The 18,655-nt window shown below is 31.5% G+C and overlaps 3 protein-coding genes across 3 annotated transcripts; 2 read left to right on the forward strand and 1 right to left on the reverse strand.

Moving 5' to 3' along the window:
• Positions 1 to 341: 341 nt before the first annotated feature.
• LOC107476941 (beta-galactosidase 8-like) lies at positions 342 to 6,904 on the reverse strand. The gene is given in 20 exon segments (XM_016096891.3): positions 342 to 666; positions 791 to 888; positions 891 to 1,123; positions 1,289 to 1,500; positions 1,573 to 1,674; positions 1,780 to 1,893; positions 2,084 to 2,193; positions 2,308 to 2,402; positions 2,503 to 2,711; positions 2,804 to 2,962; positions 3,104 to 3,222; positions 3,507 to 3,594; positions 3,699 to 3,804; positions 4,033 to 4,121; positions 4,748 to 4,891; positions 5,751 to 5,843; positions 5,929 to 5,995; positions 6,079 to 6,191; positions 6,283 to 6,378; positions 6,667 to 6,904. Coding segments are annotated over 20 exon segments (2,526 nt in total). The 5' UTR covers positions 6,838 to 6,904; the 3' UTR covers positions 342 to 558.
• A 4,597-nt stretch (positions 6,905 to 11,501) lies between these two features.
• LOC107476944 (DNA polymerase II subunit B3-1) lies at positions 11,502 to 14,445 on the forward strand. Its single transcript, XM_016096894.3, has 4 exons — positions 11,502 to 12,057; positions 12,152 to 12,236; positions 13,820 to 13,861; positions 13,981 to 14,445. Exons 1-4 carry the CDS (start codon positions 11,530 to 11,532, stop codon positions 14,019 to 14,021), a joined length of 696 nt encoding a protein of 231 aa, XP_015952380.1. The 5' UTR covers positions 11,502 to 11,529; the 3' UTR covers positions 14,022 to 14,445.
• A 985-nt stretch (positions 14,446 to 15,430) lies between these two features.
• LOC107476943 (fasciclin-like arabinogalactan protein 12) lies at positions 15,431 to 17,508 on the forward strand. Its single transcript, XM_016096893.3, has 2 exons — positions 15,431 to 15,952; positions 16,869 to 17,508. The coding sequence occupies exons 1-2, from the start codon at positions 15,492 to 15,494 to the stop codon at positions 17,194 to 17,196; spliced, it is 789 nt and encodes a 262-aa protein (XP_015952379.1). The 5' UTR covers positions 15,431 to 15,491; the 3' UTR covers positions 17,197 to 17,508.
• The last annotated feature ends 1,147 nt before the right edge of the window (positions 17,509 to 18,655 follow it).

Here is an 18,655-nt window from a genome sequence, read left to right on the forward strand (position 1 = left end):
GTATTGTTTCCAGTAACTGAAAGAACACACCAATCCCAACAATAATGGACTACTGCTATATGCTTAGCTTATTGGTATATAAATAAACATACAGAAAAAGATGCATACAAATATAAAAAGTTGAAGAAAATGACAAAATTGGCTTCAAGAGTGAAAATCTCAGCTTTTCTTGTTATCTTATCTTTGAATTTTTAATTAGCACATATATAAAACAAGCTTTTAAATGCTTGCTATGATTTATTCTATGGCATTGCACTTTTGTCACATGTGTTTAGAACCTTAAAATGTTGTTGCATGCATGGTTTTTACTTCATGAAAAACAAAACATAAGACATAACCGATGCTATTTATAAATATAATCTAATAATAATATAAACTTTAAGATAAGGCATGAACTGATGGAATTACATTCAATATACTATTTCATTTAGACTATTTCATTCACCATTTTACATTTGGCTAATCAATCATCAGTAATCATGATCTTTCAACTAAGAATCTAAGATCCTTCATGTCCAAGCTATGAAGAAGGGTAGGTACTTCATGAAGCAACAATGTCTATGTACAAGAAGCTTCAACAGCAAGACTTTTAGTTACTCTTCTACACGGATCTCCAAATGTATCAATTGATACATTAATTTTACAGCTGCTTGATCCAATGCAGGCCTGTGTATATAATCAAAGAAAACTATGAGTTGATTCGGCGTACGATACAATACAAAGTGAAATGAAAAATAACTAACAAAGGTAGCTAAGAAAATGTTATTTAAAGAAGCTGTGTGTGTATCACCTTCTTAACAATGGATAGAGCCTTGTTGCTGCTGCAGCTACCATGGTTGAAGCTTCCACAACTCCCACTAGGTGTTCCGAAACTGGCGAATTTGAAGAGATGATCTGCTTAGGATTAGGACACTCTAGTGACAGAACTGGCCCTGATCTTCTTCCTGATTCTGAATCTGAATTCCACATGTCTATTGGTGGAGGGTGAGACTCAGATACATGTGAGCACAAGCTTCCTATCTGCTTTGTAGCAAAAGAGATTTGTGTAGGGTCACCTCCACTTTCCTCAAACAACACAAGAGTGTTGCTATCTGTTTGCAACCATGATCTTGGGACATGGTATCTGCAGGAACAATATAAGTGAGACAATCATTATCTACTCGATTACTTTACTTCGAAGATTCGTCTAATATCACTCGATATTTCAATTAGGTCCTTACAGTTAAACATTTCAATTGATCACGAACCATATCTATAGTTCTCTTAACATAAAAAATGTAGTACTTACAATGTTTGTGATGGCTTTCCACAGTTCTTGAGGCATTTGGATGAACTATAAGATCCTCTATAATTGCATGAAGTTGCACAACCAGAATTTGGAGAGACATATGTAGGCCAGAATCTTCCAATACTCTGTCCATTCACCCAAGCTTCTCCTTTCCCCATCCCAGTGAAGTCGATTGCAACCGGATCATTGCCAGAGGGAGCAACAAAGTTTGTCTAATTTATACAACATTAGTTAGAACCAAATTCATCTGCATTTTTCTAACAGATTATGCATTCATTGATTACCTTGTACCAAGTCAAGGGTTGATTCTTAGGTAAGTTTGATTGTGAGTTCCACTGTCCAACACTTCCACTAGATAGACCTAAGTCTTCACCTTGAAGACCAATCTGCATTCACAAAGATATAGATTCTGTATCTTTCTAACAATGTATCTAGCTAGCTAGATACAACCAAGAATCAACAGTGACAGATAAAAGCGAACGGAGTGTAACCTGATATGTCCATTGCTGCGAGGAGAGGTCAATAGTAGTTCCATTCTTCAATCCTTTCAATGTCACTGGTCCAGTGATCCCAGCACCCCATGTGTCAAAGAAAGATCCATAGTTCTGATTTGTATAAGAATCACATCAGCTTATATATAGAGCATGGAAATATTATGACTTCTAGTTTCTAAATCACATAGGGAGAAAAGATAACAAGGCCAATGCTTAAAAGAAACAAAATTTCATCTATTAAAGATGCTTATATAGTATATAGTATATATATTCAAAAAAGAAGAAGAGAAAGAGGAATTACTTGAAGTCCCACAGTTAAACTCAAGAGATCAATTGTGTTCTTCCCAGCTACAAGTGTGATGGGGATATCCACATTGACTTTAGCATTGCCACTGTTTCCTTTTCCACTCCCTGAAAATATATTTTCACTAATATTATTTGAAAGAAAGGAAGCTTGGAGAAACGGTTGAGTTGTCTCCACGTGATCAGGTTCAAGCTGTGAAATCAGTCACTGATGCAATTTACCTGCAAGCTTCCCATTTATGAAAGCATGAAGGGCATGTCCAAGGGATTCAATGTGAAGAACAGTTTGAGCACTAACATCATCTTCAAAATCAATGCTTCAAATAAAAAAAAAGGGTCATAATGGATCATGCATAGATTTCAAATCAGATAGAAGAACTCAAGAAAGCTTTTTCAACCATTGAGAGGCCTATATACCTTAATGAGTACCACAAATAGTCACTCTTATCAGCAGTGGTATTTATTTGCTCTACTAATCCAAATTTTGAGAATGAATCATTCTTTGAAATTCCAATTGGTTCACTTATCCAACTCCATTCACTGCTAGAATCTTCTAAAGCACCACCATCCTCCTTCAGTTTCAAAGATTGAGTTATGAAGCTTGAAGTTGTAGATGCAGAATTAATCTACCAAACAAACAAAAGTACTAATTACTTTAGTTTAATCACACAACCAATAATAATTTGCACTTCTGGTTTTGATATATATATATTTATACCTTTGCAGTGTTAAGCACAACATTCTTGCAATCTGGTAAGATGCTCACAGACCATGCTGGCAACTGATATGAATTGCCATTGAAATTTGCTGTTGAATCTGATGTGCCAATGTTTGCAAGAAAAGCAGCACACACAGTTCCTGATTTGTATACTGCAGCCTAGTTTTGAATAGTGCAAAAAACAAGGCTTATATTATGTACAACTTAAGAGACTAATCCTTCATAAAACATAATATATAGAATTTAATGCATGACAAGTTCATTCTAAAATTCTAGACTTAATAGTGAATTTTTTGTTACCTCTAGATTTGAACCAAGAGATGTTATTGTTGGATCTGTAGCTATAAGTGCTTCTTCACAAAGCTTAATGGCCTTGTGCAAATCTCTAAGGTGGCCCCATTTTGGTTGGCTAATAATACCTGCATTATTCAGATAATATACTTGGACAAAATACACATAAATAGTATAATATTTTTCATGTAATGAAGAGAAGTTTTCATGTGTTCATAGAGTATTAATAAAATGGTTTTCAAGATATGATTTACGAATTTAATTTTGATGCACTATCAATGTAAAAGAGTTTTTCGTGTCCATTCAATTACGCAATAACACGTCAGTAAAAATAATTACTTTTTACATTAATCGCGCATGAATAGTAATCCAAATTAGACAACTGTGTAAAAGAATGGAAAAGAATGCATACCATACTCATCAATGGGTGCATCATAATCATAACTAGTGGAAATGAAAGGTCCACCACTAGTCCTGCCAAAGTTGGTTCCTCCATGGTACTGTTTCAAGATCAATCAACCAAAAGAGTCATTTTTGTAAGGCTGATTTCTAATTTAAGGAATCATATAATAATAAGTTTAAATTATTATTATTTATTTATTACCATATAGTAGTTTTGAAAAGTTCCACCTCTTTGGTAAAAACGTGCCACAGCAAATGCAATATCTTCCACAGGTCTATAAGGCACAGCACCTCCAAATGAAAGAAACCTACCATAATTGCAAAGAACTCAAAAAGCTTCAATCAAAGTTGACACAAACAACAAATAGGTCCTTGGCTAACTGAAATTTCAAAAATGTCCCTCATTTTCTAAAACGCGAGACATCTAAGTCTCTCTGGAGGGCCTATTTGTTCTTGTATATTTTAGGCAGAAGGACTAAAATCTCGCATTTTAAAAAGTGAGAGACGTTTTTGTATTTTTGAATTGAGTCACTTACCATCCACTCCAATTCTCAGTCCACATCTTTGGCTTTGCATTTGAATTTGGTGTGAATTGATCACAGTAAAATCCATTACATGTGTTAATCTATCATCATACAGTGGAAAACATCATATTAAGGTCTTCATATTCAACTAAGCAAATCCGATAAAAATGTGTTTCCATCATTACTTTCGCTACGGTAAATTCGACGGTAACGAACGTTTTTATAATAGTGTAAGAAAGAAATAAAACAAAAAAATTAACACGTTATATTTTACCATAGATTATTTTTGTTTTAGTTCAATGTTTTTGTATTTTTTGTCTTTAAGGTAACTTATTTTGAGGTATTGAAACAGAGGCGAAGAAATTGAGATTTAGTATCATTTTTGTTAGTTTAGAGATTGGTCCGTCTCCAAAATTTCAGTATTTTAGTATCCAAAAAGTAGGGGACACAGGAACTAAAATTTTTAGAGATAGAGACTATAACTTTAATAATATTTTATACCTAAAATACCCTCATTTCAGTTAATTAATTCCAATTTTACTCTTTATGCAAATTAAATTAGAGTTTCATTCTTGTTTCAATTTTTATCTCTCATTTTACACCAAAAAATATTAAGATTTATTTCAATATCTGTCTCTTAGTCTCTATCTCTCAGTTTTTTCATCTCTGTCTATCCACCAAATGCTACCTAATATTTGATGACGTGGACGTGGACTAAAAGACTTACCATAGGATCAGGAGCATCTGGTTGCTGGCACATGACCCAAGGTACCCCTGTATTAAGGGATGTAGCCATTGATGCTGCCCATTTTATGTAGGATTTTCCAGCAGCACCATAGGGTTTATCAATGTTTCCATACTCATTCTCAATCTGCCATCATCATCACAGCAACTTGTTCATAATTTTTTATACTAAAAATACAACAAAAATTTGCAAGTTTGTGAAATATAAAGAACCACTAAAATATTGTTCCTACAAAAATATGATTGTTTTGTAAAATTTGTAGATTGTAATAAGAGATTAAGAATAAATGATAATTTTAAGTTTGAAAAATGCTTTATAAGGAGAAGATAATTATTTAAAAATTAACAAACTATTTTGATTTCACCTAATTGATCCAAGTATAAAATATTAAATAGTTATTTTAAACCACCTTTTTTTAGTAGTCATTTCATAATACAAAATTAAATTTATTTTATTTTTCATTATCCAAACAAAATAACTTATCATGTGACTATTTCTTTAAAGCTAAACTATCTAAATATAATTTATTCTTCACATAATCAGTTACATAACAAAGTATAGAAATAGATAGTCATTGAAATAAAATGTTTAATTATTCTATTGGTCCCTATAGTTTCACGAAATTTTTAATAAAGTCCTTATACTTTTTTCTTTTTTAATTAAGTCCTTGCACCGTTTTTTTTTAATTGAGTCTCTACACTTTTTTTCCTTTTTATTTGAGTCCCTGCACTAATTTTTTTAATTTGATTTCTATACAATTAAGCAAATTACTACCAAGATGAACCTAATTGAAAAAAAAAATTTGGTGCAAGAACCCAATTTAAAAAAAATATATAAAAACTTAATTAAAAATTTTACAAAATTATTTTATTTAATATTTATTAATTATTATAATAATTAATAAATAATAAATAAGATAAATTCTGACTATTTTTACTAATTCTTTTTAGTTACCAAATATTTTGGTTTATAAGATAAAAAGAACCTGAGATAAAATAATAGGTCCTCCCTGTGAAGCATAGAGATTTTCTTGCTTCATCATATCCACAATCTTAGCAGTGAATCTCTGCATTTCTGCCTAAAATAATAAAACAAAATCAGATAATATATTTTGAATTACGTACAATAAAATACTAAATGAGAAGACATAGGAAAATGGTTACCTTAAAAGGTTCATTATCAGTACGGAATTTAATTCCTGGAATAAAATGCAGCCATAGAGGGAAACCTCTGCTCCAATAAAATTTACATATATGTGAATATATAATAATTAAGAAAGGAATAATTAATAATTAATAATAATTGTTACATACCCATAGTTCCATTCAGCACAAGCATAAGGTCCAATACGTAAATGTACATATAATCCTGCTGCTGCTACTAACTTTACAAAATTTACCAAATCACCCCTTCCTTCAAAATAATACTGCCAATTCCCCAAATTCAACTATTATTTATATATATTTATACATATGAATATGGAAAATTAATTAAAACAAGAAATTAAATAGCAGCACCTGGCCTCTAACTGGTTCATGAAAGTTCCAAAAAACATAAGTCTCAATAACATCAAGCCCTCCATCTTTCGACTTCTGAATCAGGTCTGGCCACATCTACATCCAACAAATTCCGACTTTTAAATATGATGAAAATTCAAGTACAGTCAATTTCACGTAAAGTTGATAGCTGAGAGTCATTAGATGAAAATTTAATCAAATCAGTCAAATCATCTAAGACTCTCAGATATTAACTTCACGTAAAGTCAACTGCACTATGAGTTTCCACCTTTAAATATATATAGAGAGAGAATTATCCCGTGCTTCTACCTAACAGTTTAAACTAAAAAAAGATTACAATACCAATACGTATACATGTATGATTATACGTATACGTATTTATACCTGAGGAGTGCTACGAGGGTAATGAATAGAACCAGAAATGAAGACTCTACGCTTGCCATCAATGAGTAATGCTCTGTGATCATATGTTACATTGGCACAAAACATAGGAGGGACATGAATGCAGAGGAACCAAACCAAATGGAACACTAGAATCTTTGTAGCTTCTCTCATTGCACTTTTAACCCTTTTTGTTTTTCCTTGAATCAAAGGGAATATGTGTGTTTAATGATGATTCCCCACTTGGGTTTTGCTTCTCTTATATAAAGGCACAAGTTCTCTGTCTTGAAGCAAATGTCATATAAATAAAAGTAGCTACTTATATGAAAATAATGATTAATAATTAAAATATAAATATATATTTATATGGTAAAGAAAAGCTTGCAAGAGAATGGTTGGCTTTATTTATGTTTTCTTTTTCTTGTGATTTTTATTTTCCCCCACATGCGTGTGAGTGTGAACTGTTGTTGCTTAGCCGTTTTGTGAACACAGAAATACACATACACATATATAATATAAGGTGGAAATTCCGGTGCAGTCGACTTCACGTGAAGTTGATATCTGAGAGTCGTTAGATAATTTGACTGATTTAACTAAATTTTCATCTAACAACTCTCAGGTATTAACTTCACGTGAAGTCGACTGCACCTGAGTTTTCACCATAATATAATATAATTATATATGTAAACTTATAAGCATTTCAAACTTAGAATTTGAATTTGATGATATAAACTTGGAGGGAAGGATGGGATGGAATCCAATGGAAGAAGAGTATGGAGGCAATTTAATTTTAAGCTAAGGTAATATTAATAAGCATGCTACTCTCTGCTCTTAATATTTTAAGAAGGTGTTTTTTTTTAATTATTAATTATATGAAATTGATATTTAATGACTAAAATTTTATTAATTGTTAATCATTTTAATAAAATTAATTTATATTTTTTTATTGTGTATCAACCTTAATTAACATGATTTGCAAATAAAATTTATGCATCTCATTATTTAAATTAATTAGTCAAATACTTATTAAATAAAACTAAAAACACGTCAAATATATGAATCATAATTATGTAGATTTTTATCATTGATAGGGACTAGCTAAAATTTGTTGGTTTTTGTTAAATTTCTAGCAAATAAAAATCTCATTTGATGAATAATTATCATGATTTTTTTTATATTTTTGTGAATCAATAATTTTAATAATTTTAACAATTCTAATAATTATTTGAAATTAATACTTTTCAAAAAAAAAACAGAAAAAAAAACATGCTGACACCAAAATCTGTCATGTTAATATATTTAACGACAAAATATAACCTGTTGTAAAATAATACAACGATGATATAATGATATGCTATGTATTTATTAATAATCTAAGATTGAGATTATGATTAAGACAAGGGTATATGCCACGTTTGGCAATATCTTAAAAGGAAGATATGTTGTTCATGTCATAATAGTCGCCTTTGTTGAGATTCTTGTGCTGTTTTTTAGTTGTTTGTTTTCTTTGTAGTTACATACATATTGTGATTATGATCATCAGGGTTACGTTTAATATTAAATGAAAGAGCATCTATAAGTGGCACAGTATATATATCATGAATAAAATAATTATAAACTTAAAATATATTTATACATATTAATTTATATATTTTTTTCAATTAAAAAATCAATCACTTCAATAATCAATTTTATTATAATAAAATAATTATATTTGTTATAAATAATAATATTGAACTTATTTATAGTAGAATAATAAAATTTTTTTATAAAATATTAAATATGTATTTTTTATATGATAACAAATCGGTGCTAATTTTTAATATACAAGTAATATTTGTTTTTCGTAGTTTTTTATAGTTTAACTCAACAGGCTGATGACTAATTTGTTACAGATTTATGCTTTATTTAAAAATTTGTTTATATTTTGTTTAAATAGATTAATGAGCTATCTACTAAATTAATCCAAATTAATTCATATATATTATGATTGATCTTAAATTTGTCAATAAAAATTGGGTTTAATTATTTTGTTGGTCCCTATAATTTCGCAAAATTTTCAATTAGGTCCTTATACTTTTTTTTAATTGAGTTATTGTACCAATTTTTTTTAATTAGGTCCCTATACTTTTTTTCCTTTTATTTAAGTCCCTATACCAATTCTTTTTTTTAGTTAGGTTCCTATAAAATTAAGTCAATTACTGCTAAAAATGACTTAATTAAAAAAAATTAGTGTAAAGACTCAATTAAAAAAAAATATAAAGACCTAATTAAAAATTTCACGAAACTATAGGACCAACAGAGTAATTAAACCTAAAAATTATATCTCAAATTTTTAATTGTATCCATGAATTATGACATTAAATTATATGGTGATGATCAATTTCAGAATTTGAGTATCCCGTAGAGAATAAGTAATATCAGTTTTAGTTTTTTTATTTAATTTGAATTGTATACAGTTTTCATATTTTACGTCTCTATCTTTTGCCCAAACAATAGGGGATAGAGAATCACGGATAAGTCATAACATAGTGACACAAAAAACACACATAGCCACCCTCATATTCAACAAATTACACAATCATTTAAACCACAATCATATCATCATCAACTTAGAATATTAAATATATTATCCTTTCTCCCTATTAAATAATTAAAAATACCTTACTTGATATAAATAAAAGACCACTGCATATACGTACTTAGGACAAATTATTCCTTTTAATTTAAATAATAAAAATAACTAATATTAAATATTTGGAATAACATATATTCATATTTAGCCGAACCATATGATAGTATATGACTTATACATTTGAAAAAAATTACTCATTTAAAATTAAAAAATCATATTTTAATTATATATATATTATTTGTATATGTTATATTAGCATCAAAGGTGGTTGAGTCATTCAAAATGGTTCCATAGAAGTTGCTGCTGGCTGCTGCTAAATTGGTTTGGTGCATCATTCACACTTCATTTATATACATATAATATACCCTAATACAAGATTAATTAACTAAAGAAAACAAATGAAAAAAAAAGTTTTTTTTTTAATTATTTATTATATTTTATATCAATATATAACTTTGATTTAAAATTTTTATAGAATAGTTTATAATTTAGGGTTTAAAATTTAGATTTCAGAACTCATAGTTTAAATTTTAGAATTTATAATTTATGATTTAAAATTTATAAAGTGATGAACTCCTTTTTTTTTTTAGAACACATTGGGATTTGTGGTATGCACTCACACATAATAAAAACAATATAATACCAAACCTTGGATTAAAATATCCTAATAATTTCTTGGACATTCCAATCAATACCAAACTAGTTATAGGAGGATGGATCATTATTATATATTCCAAGCCACTAACATGCAAATATAAATAAAGTTGTGATTGAGCATAATATATAGCAAATTTAAATGACAACAATGCATATGTAGTGGACACTCCTACATTCCAAATCCCAAGCTAAGGTTTGGCTGCATGCCACTAAAACTGGTCCTCTATCTCCTTTCATAAGACTAGTAATTAATGCAATTAAATTCATTAATATTCTTAGATAATAATAATAATATGCATCATCATCATCACCATTATCCAACTTAAAATGATTACTTCATATATACCAAACACCAATTAGCTACCCAACCCCATGCACTCAACAATGCAAGTACCTAACAATATCTATTTGTTTTTGGGTTTTATTATTCGGAGAAAAGGCTCCATAATTGGTGTCCATGTTGCATATTTTAAAGTGCTATAAATTTAGAGCAAGATAGGTTAGTTTAATAGTTAATTTATTCGTCTATTTAAATGAGTATTATTATTTAAATTTTTTTTTGTGTATGTAGTAACCGATTAATTCTTGACCTGTCGTATGAAGAAGGATTTGAACGAATAAGGATTTGAACTCAAATTCTTGTTTTTGCATAAATACTAAGTGCCACTAAACGAATAATTCAATTTGCTACCCATACATAAATAATTTTTTATATTAGAAATATGGAAAGATTAAATATTCTGTTTAAGTAAAAATAAATTTCTTTTTGTGATTCTTGCTGATGGCATCCGGGCCGGGTAGATCTCAGGGTTCTTTCTGGGTCGGTCTGGTCTGTTAGTCTTGATCTGCGACAAAAAAAAAAGGTGAAGTTAGAGTTCGGGTTGAGGTGTTTTAATCCGAATAGAGTATTGAATCCTACTCTATCCTATCTATTGGCAACCACGCCTTTTCCTCTCCCGTTCTCATGCCCTCGTTCTTCCCTCTTCTTTTTTTTTAGAATGGATTTTTTCAATTATTTTTAACAATTGAGAGAGTAAAATGTGATCTCTCACCATTAGTGTTATAAATAGAACCAAAAATAAATATGAGAAAGAAAATAATAAAGAGTTAAAGATCACATTTTATACTCTCAATTTTTTTTAACAATTAAGGAGATCAATCTCCTATCACAATCTCATATCCACTCTCAACTACACCCCTCAAACTCTCTAGGATTTCAATCTTAATTAGTTGGGCTCCTCTACCCATATCTTTGTCTTTGGGCTTCTTTACTATACATAATATACAATACACAAAGAATGTAGACTGGGCTTTTACCCTTTGTGTGATAACCGAGTGAGAACCTTGTACTGTTTCCATTTTTGTTTCTTTTACACATTCCTTTTTTAAGAAAATAAAAGACAATAGGCCCATTTAATTGATACGGAAAACGGGAATTATGAATGTATAAGGCCCAATCTTGTGACCCGAATTGAGTCCATTTAATTCGGGTCGGCAAGTCAAAGACCCGCTTCGGCTGTAAGAAGGAACAAAACCCCAGAGAGCAAAACGAGCTTCGTTAGTTCGTTGTAGTAATGGCTTCAAAGTCCAAAACCGAAAACAAGACGAAGAAGAAGAACACCAAAACCGTAACCAAACAAAATTCCAAAACCATCACCAAATCGAAGAACGAGAACAAGAACAAGAACAAGAAGAAGGAGAACGTCTCAGATAATAAGAAGAACAAGAAGAGGGAGAATGACAATGCCAACAAAAAGAACAACAAGAAGAAGAAGAAGAAGCTCACACACAGCAATGGCAACTCGAAGCACCGCGGTGGTGAATCGCTGGTTGCTCCTAGCTCCAGCTCCGAGTCACAGCAAAAGCGAGAAGTAGAATCAGTTGAACAAGAAGAGGAAGATAGCACTGTAGTCTCCAATGGACGAACCGATGGCAAAAAACCTAAGAAATCGAAGCGGAATCGGGAGGAAGTGGAAAAGGAAGACGAAGGAGACGCGAAATCGCACGTGTTTCCGATGAATCGTATAAGAACAATTGTCAAGGCCGAAGATCCCGATTTGCGCGTTTCTCAGGAAGCGATTTTCGTCGTCAACAAAGCTGCGGTGCGTTTCTTCGAATTCTCAGATTTAGGTTTTCCGTTTTCTACATTTTGTGTTCTGTTTTCAACGTGCTTGAATGTTTGTGTTTTGCTTGCAGGAGAAGTTCCTTGAACAATTTGCGCAGGACGGTTATGTTCGGTGTGTCCAAGAGCGTAGGAAATCTCTGAGCTACAAGCACCTAGGTATTCTAATCTGGTTCTCATTCTATTAATCTTCATTTGGAGTTTTTGTTTAGTATAATATGTTGTGTTAACTAGGAACTAGGAAGCATGAACATCTTTTGCATTAGTTGTGGCCTTGTTTCTCCTGGTATTGGTGTTGTTGAACACAAATCTGTTTGAAAATGTTCTCCTGAACTCATACAGAATAAGCATTGTCTGCTGCAACTCGTTTCGACGAAAATGGATTTAATATGAGTATGTTTCATGATAGCAACCCTTGATACATGCAGTAGATCACACCTTGTGGAACAAAGCTTAGGTTTTGTCTTGCTGGATAAAGTATAAGTATTGTATATGTGAGAGTGTGGTATCTATATACGCTCCCTTAAGATAGGATGTGTGTAGTGTTTATCCATGTGAGAATAGTGTTGTTTTTGTCTTGTAATAAATAGTTTTCAAATAATGCATTTTATAACCTTGTCGGACACTTAATGGATACATGCTGATGTCTCTTGCAATATCAGTGTTTGCTTTTTAACATACTAATGCTGGTGGATCATGGATATGGCACAATTATTAGGATAAAGAATAATGATGAATGTGTGTTTAGGATATGTAATGTTAAAGAAGCCGACACCTGTGAACTTTTTATAAATTCATAACACTAAGTGTTTTTATGCGAAAGTAAAGTACGACCATGTTGGATAATCATTTCCTTGTAATTCTATTGCCATTACAAATTTACAACTAAATGTTTTACCTTCTAGACATGGTCATGATTCAGGAAGGAGCCTGATTGTTCGAACCATTTTGTAACAATTTAATGAAATTTTGTTTTGTTTTGTTTTATTTTGTGCTCATTAGATTAACATAACAATGATTGGTATTGTTCCACAAACGTTGATGTCTTGGACAGAGCCATTCTCGGTTTTATTGCTGTTACAATCAAAAGTTTTACTTCTGTGTGTGGCCACGGAAGAGCCTGATTTGTCAAAACTATTTCGTAAAGTTTAGCTTCTTGCTAAATAGTGCTCCTCTTAGATAGCTAATATCATTATACTATATATGATATTTGATAACTTTAAAATTTTAGTTTCTTAATTTTGTTCAGGATTTATGCTATGCTAATTATTTCTGTTGTGCTATAGCTGTAACTAATAATTTGCAAGCTCTTCCTTATCACTGTGTTCATGTTGTATATCTGCTTAGTACATTGTCAATGAAGTGCTGAATGTCGTCATGTATGATATGTTTTTATCAATATGTATGTACAATGAAGTTGGAACTCTTTTCATGATGAATTCTGATGATAAATTATGCTAATATTTTCTTGATGATTTTATCTTCAAGATTGACGTGAATACAATTTCTAACTGATTATATGCCTATCATTAATATTTATATGTTTTATTTTGGGAACTCAAGGGATGCTTTTATTTATTTTGTAATGTAACTCTTATGCCTTTGTTAATTTCTTATTTCCAAAATTCACTGTTGTAAAACCCTCTTTTGGTAGTTTGGATTAAAAGATTAGTGATCATTGTGTGTGCATTGACCATGAAATATTTTCCAATTACTAATTAGATCCATGCTTTCGGTTTCAGCGCATGTTGTGAGTAAGCAGCGGAGATATGAATTTCTTTCTGGTGATGTCTTAACTGTCTAATACTATCGAAATTCCTATTGGAGCATTCGTAGTTATTTCCCACTGTGTATGCCTCTTGCACTGATAACTAACCACAAGGTTGTCTATTTGCTTGTTCAGATTTTGTTCCTGAGACATTGAAAGCTGAGGATGCATTATGAGAGAGAAATTCAGGAGGGAATGGAGGAAGTTAGAAACTGTAAAGCAATGCAAGTGGAGAATTCAATCTTATACCTTTATCTAATGTTGTAACAATATGTTATAGAAGTATGTATCTAGTGAGTAATTCACTGCTTTGCAATGTTTGCATTTCATAGTGTATGTTACTTTCACAACTCCCTGTAAGATGCATATTTATGCTCTGCAGATGCATCCATTGTTTAAGATGAAACCAATTTATCTGCCATTGGGGAGTTTCTTTGGTGAAGAGTAGAATTAGGTAGAGAGTGAATATTTTTACTAAATGTAGGAAAAACATGTGCATTGCATATGACAAATTTTTTTGGGTGGATTTTTTCTTAACTTAAAAATGTAATTTTTACTCTTCACCAAAACATCATCAATCTTCATCATAGCATTACCCTACTTAATGAATGTTTAATGTATGCATGTTGGTTATATAATTTCCTTCCAATTAAAGCTACATTGATACGAGGACCGTGTTTCAAGTTGAAGGTCTATAAAAATAACAATGGAGGGATTCATTTGTCGAGTAATTTTTCGATGACTTAAAAATTTAGTGGGGATCAAAATGTTTAATCTGAATATTTTTTTTTAGGGATCAATATAGATATTTACTCCAGGTACATGTCAAGAGAAAGGGAGGGGGAGGGCGAAAGAGAAAATTTTATGATGTTTCAAAATAAAACTTTCAAGTAACACTTTAAAAAACTATAAATTGAGAATTTTTTCTGCGACCTAATGCTAAGATTAGGGACATGTAATCCATATGTAAAACCATCGTTCTTCCCTAATCAACATTGAAGAAGGTAGGTAGTATAACTATGTCTCATTGCCATTCAACACCAAGCATGTATCAATGCATTGTAGGTCAGAAGCTAACATCCTTGGGGTTAGGTTAATTCACGTTTCTCCTCCGACACTGTCAAACTATCGTGAAAAAATGATTGTTGTATACTAAATTCTCATAATTTATGTCGGTACATATAACTTTTGATTTCTGCCTTAAGACTGTGTTTAGTGTCCATAAACACTTAAATTTTTTTGACGTACAAATATCACTCTTAACTCTTGTTAAACCGAGTTTCAAAAGCAAATTAGGGACTAGTTTCCTTAAGACAAAGGCAAACTCATTTTTTATTCTCCTGAAAATTCAGAAGAATTTACAAATTGCAAGTAAATGCTACCTACGCAACCACACCCACCTTGATGAGATCTCACTGTTTTTTCTTCCTTCCAAAGCAATGAAATCCAAGTGGCTCAAATAGTAATGTCACACCACCTTTCAATGATATGCTAACTACTGAGGTTTCTAGACATGTTAATAACATTCCACCTAACACTCTATTCTCTAATAACACCAATAATCTCTCTCCATATATTCATTCATTCTTCTTTCCAACATCACAACAAGGACCACCCTAAACATTTCACAAAAAACACAACAAAAGATGGTTGCTATGATGAATCATTCATTATTCATATTCATCACCTTGCAACTTTTACTAATAATAACTTTCCCTTATAACACTTCAGGTCAATCCCCTGCATCTTCCCCTGCTGCCCCAGTTGCCATATCTGCCCCAGCACCATCACCATCATCACCCCCAACAGACATCATTAGAATCCTCAAAAAAGCAGGAGGTTTCACAACCTTGATCCGTCTTCTTCAGACCACCCAAGTGTCCACACAGATCAACTCACAGCTCCTAAACTCCAACGGCGGCATAACGCTTTTCGCGCCCAATGATAATGCCTTCCAAGGCCTCAAACCAGGATTCCTCAACTCCCTCAATGATCAACAGAAGAATGAACTCATCCAGTTCCACATGTTACCCTCTTTTGTATCAGTCTCGAATTTCGACACGTTAAGCAATCCAGTTAGGACTCAAGCCGGTGCAGACCCTGATAGGTTTGAACCTACCATGCACAAATACTTTATTTTTACTCATTCATGCATGCACATGCATGCATGCATGTGCGCAATTTACTCCCATGAAGATATCTTCGTCTGAGAATTTAATAATTTAACATATTTGACTAAATTATTTGACATAACATATGTCCATATCTTCGTGTAAGTAACCACCAATACTGGTATCTTAGATGGTGATTACTCACATGAATATGGTTAGAATAATGTCAATATAAAATATTAGCTGAAACATGGTTATATAATTTGATAGGGTAAAGTACTAAATTGGTCCCCTACATTTAGGCGTAATCCTGATTTGGTCATTGAGATTTAAAGTGTCCTATTTAAATTCAAAAAAGTTTCATTTAGCTTTAATGTAGTCCCACAGTGAGATAAAAGTTAAATAATTAACAGAATGTTCTACATGACAGCAGTACAAGAGCAAAATCTATAATTTGGAAAACAAGTATAAGCTCCAGAGGCACAAAATCAACCGTGGATGCATCAATACATTTATTTATCATTTTTCTTTCAATTTAAATGAAATATTTCCTATAGAACTAAGGAGAATGATAAACAAACGTATTGATGCATCAACGGTTGATTTTGTGCTTTGGAGCTTGTACTTGTTCTCTAGATTATCGATCTTGTTCTGATACTACTGTTATGTAGGACATTTCATTAATTATTTAACTTTGACCTCACGGTAGGACTAAATTGAAGCTAAATGAAACTTTTTTAGATTCAAATAGGACACTTTAAACCTTAAGGATCAAAATAAGGGACCAATTTAGTACTTTACCCTAATTTGATATATCTGACTGAATCGCTTGATATAACATATCTTCACATCTCATCTATTATCTTCACATGAAGATTATTGAAAACTAGTAATCATATTTGTGCAAGGTAGGTTGGCATTGAATGTAACAAGCACAGGGAACCAAGTGAACATGACAACAGGGATTGTAAATGCAACAGTTGGAGGAACAGTGTACACTGATCGCCAGCTAGCGGTTTATCAAGTGGACAAGGTGCTTCTTCCTAGGGACTTCTTCGAGGCGAAGCCTCCGGCGCCAGCTCCGGCGCCTTTGAAGGCTAAGGGATCAAAGAAGAAGTCTGCTGAAGGGCCTGCAGATGGAGCTGCAGATGATGATAAGTCTTCTGCTGTGATGATCATGATTAATGGGGTTTGGGGTGTTGTTGTTTCCTTTATTGCAGTTCTAGCATTTGCATTGTGACAATCACAATTTGTTTGAAGATCAGAAGATGAAGATAACAAAAATTGAGATCAGTGGATTCATTATTGAAGGGGGAGAATCATCACAACATTTTGCAGAATTAATATAAAAATATATTGAACTATTTTCAAGTGCTTCTTGCTACTGTCTACATTTTTTTTTTTATGAAACAGTTTGTGGTGAAAATTTAATTCGATTTTGTTATTCTTACTCCTCCTTGTTCCCCTCATAAGAGATAAGTTCATATCTTGTGTATTATATATGAGAATTTTTCCATTAATGAACTTTGAATAGAGTATTATTGTTTGATCATTCATCATACTAACATAATGATTATGGGCACGTTGTTATATTTGGATGTCATGTTACATTAGGGAATCTTGCTCTATTTGGATGTCATGAAAAGAAAAAGGAAAAAATTTATATAATGATCATTTAAGTATATATATAATATGCCAAATTTCCAAGTGACCAAAAAATGCCAAAAAACTAATCATAAAGTAAAATTCTTTAGCAATCTTTTTAAATAAACAAATTACTAATGTTTTTCAACATAAAATATTATTTTTCATTCTATCAATGTAGGTTTGGTTCTAATAATAAGCACATTATATTCCTTAAATAATAGTATGAGTTTAAGGCATTGATCTTATTTTCGTTACAAGACTGACTTATCATAACCATATGCGTGGTCTAACTGGATTTAAGTTAGTAGCAGGGGCAACAAAGATCGGTGAAAATTCAGGTGTAATTGTGAAGTTGATAGCTGAGAATCGTTAAATAATTTAACAAATTTGACTAAAAATACATAAATTCAATTGGCTAAGATAAGATAAAAACAACTAAAGATAAGATAAGATAAAAGTAATGCTACCACTAATAATATTTGGTCAGGATCATCATGCGAGAGAAATAAGGAATAGGTTCCATTTTTAATAATAAAATGCTTGAAAGACCTTTGAAATTCTGTTTGAGCTTTTCTAATCTTTAAGTTCAAATTGAGTTCAGAGAAGTTTCATGTTATAAAAAGAAAAATCATTTGTCCCTCTTATGACATCTTTGAAGGAAGATCATAAGATACTGTGTGTACTACACTTGTAGCAGTAATTCCTTGCTAACTTTAAGGTTTCCTCTGTAATCTGTATCCTCTGCAATCTGTCACTTACCTTCCTCAACTACATTCTATGCACAAAGATGCTAAGAAACAAGAACCATGCACCTTGCATCTCATATCATATGTCCATTATATATTATTAACTCACCATATCCCAACCTTATAATCATCATAACCTATTCTCACCTAAAAGTTGATTGGGCAAAGTTGCCAATAACAATCCATAATTAGATAAAAGATCCTTTCTCTCTCCATCACTTATAGATGTGATATACCCTCACAAATCACAATCAACACAACAAATCTAATCTCACAAAACCATAATAAACATTTCACCAACCAATC

This window comes from Arachis duranensis, chromosome 3 (assembly GCF_000817695.3).
Source record: "Arachis duranensis cultivar V14167 chromosome 3, aradu.V14167.gnm2.J7QH, whole genome shotgun sequence".
NCBI classification, from domain to species: Eukaryota; Viridiplantae; Streptophyta; class Magnoliopsida; order Fabales; family Fabaceae; genus Arachis; species Arachis duranensis.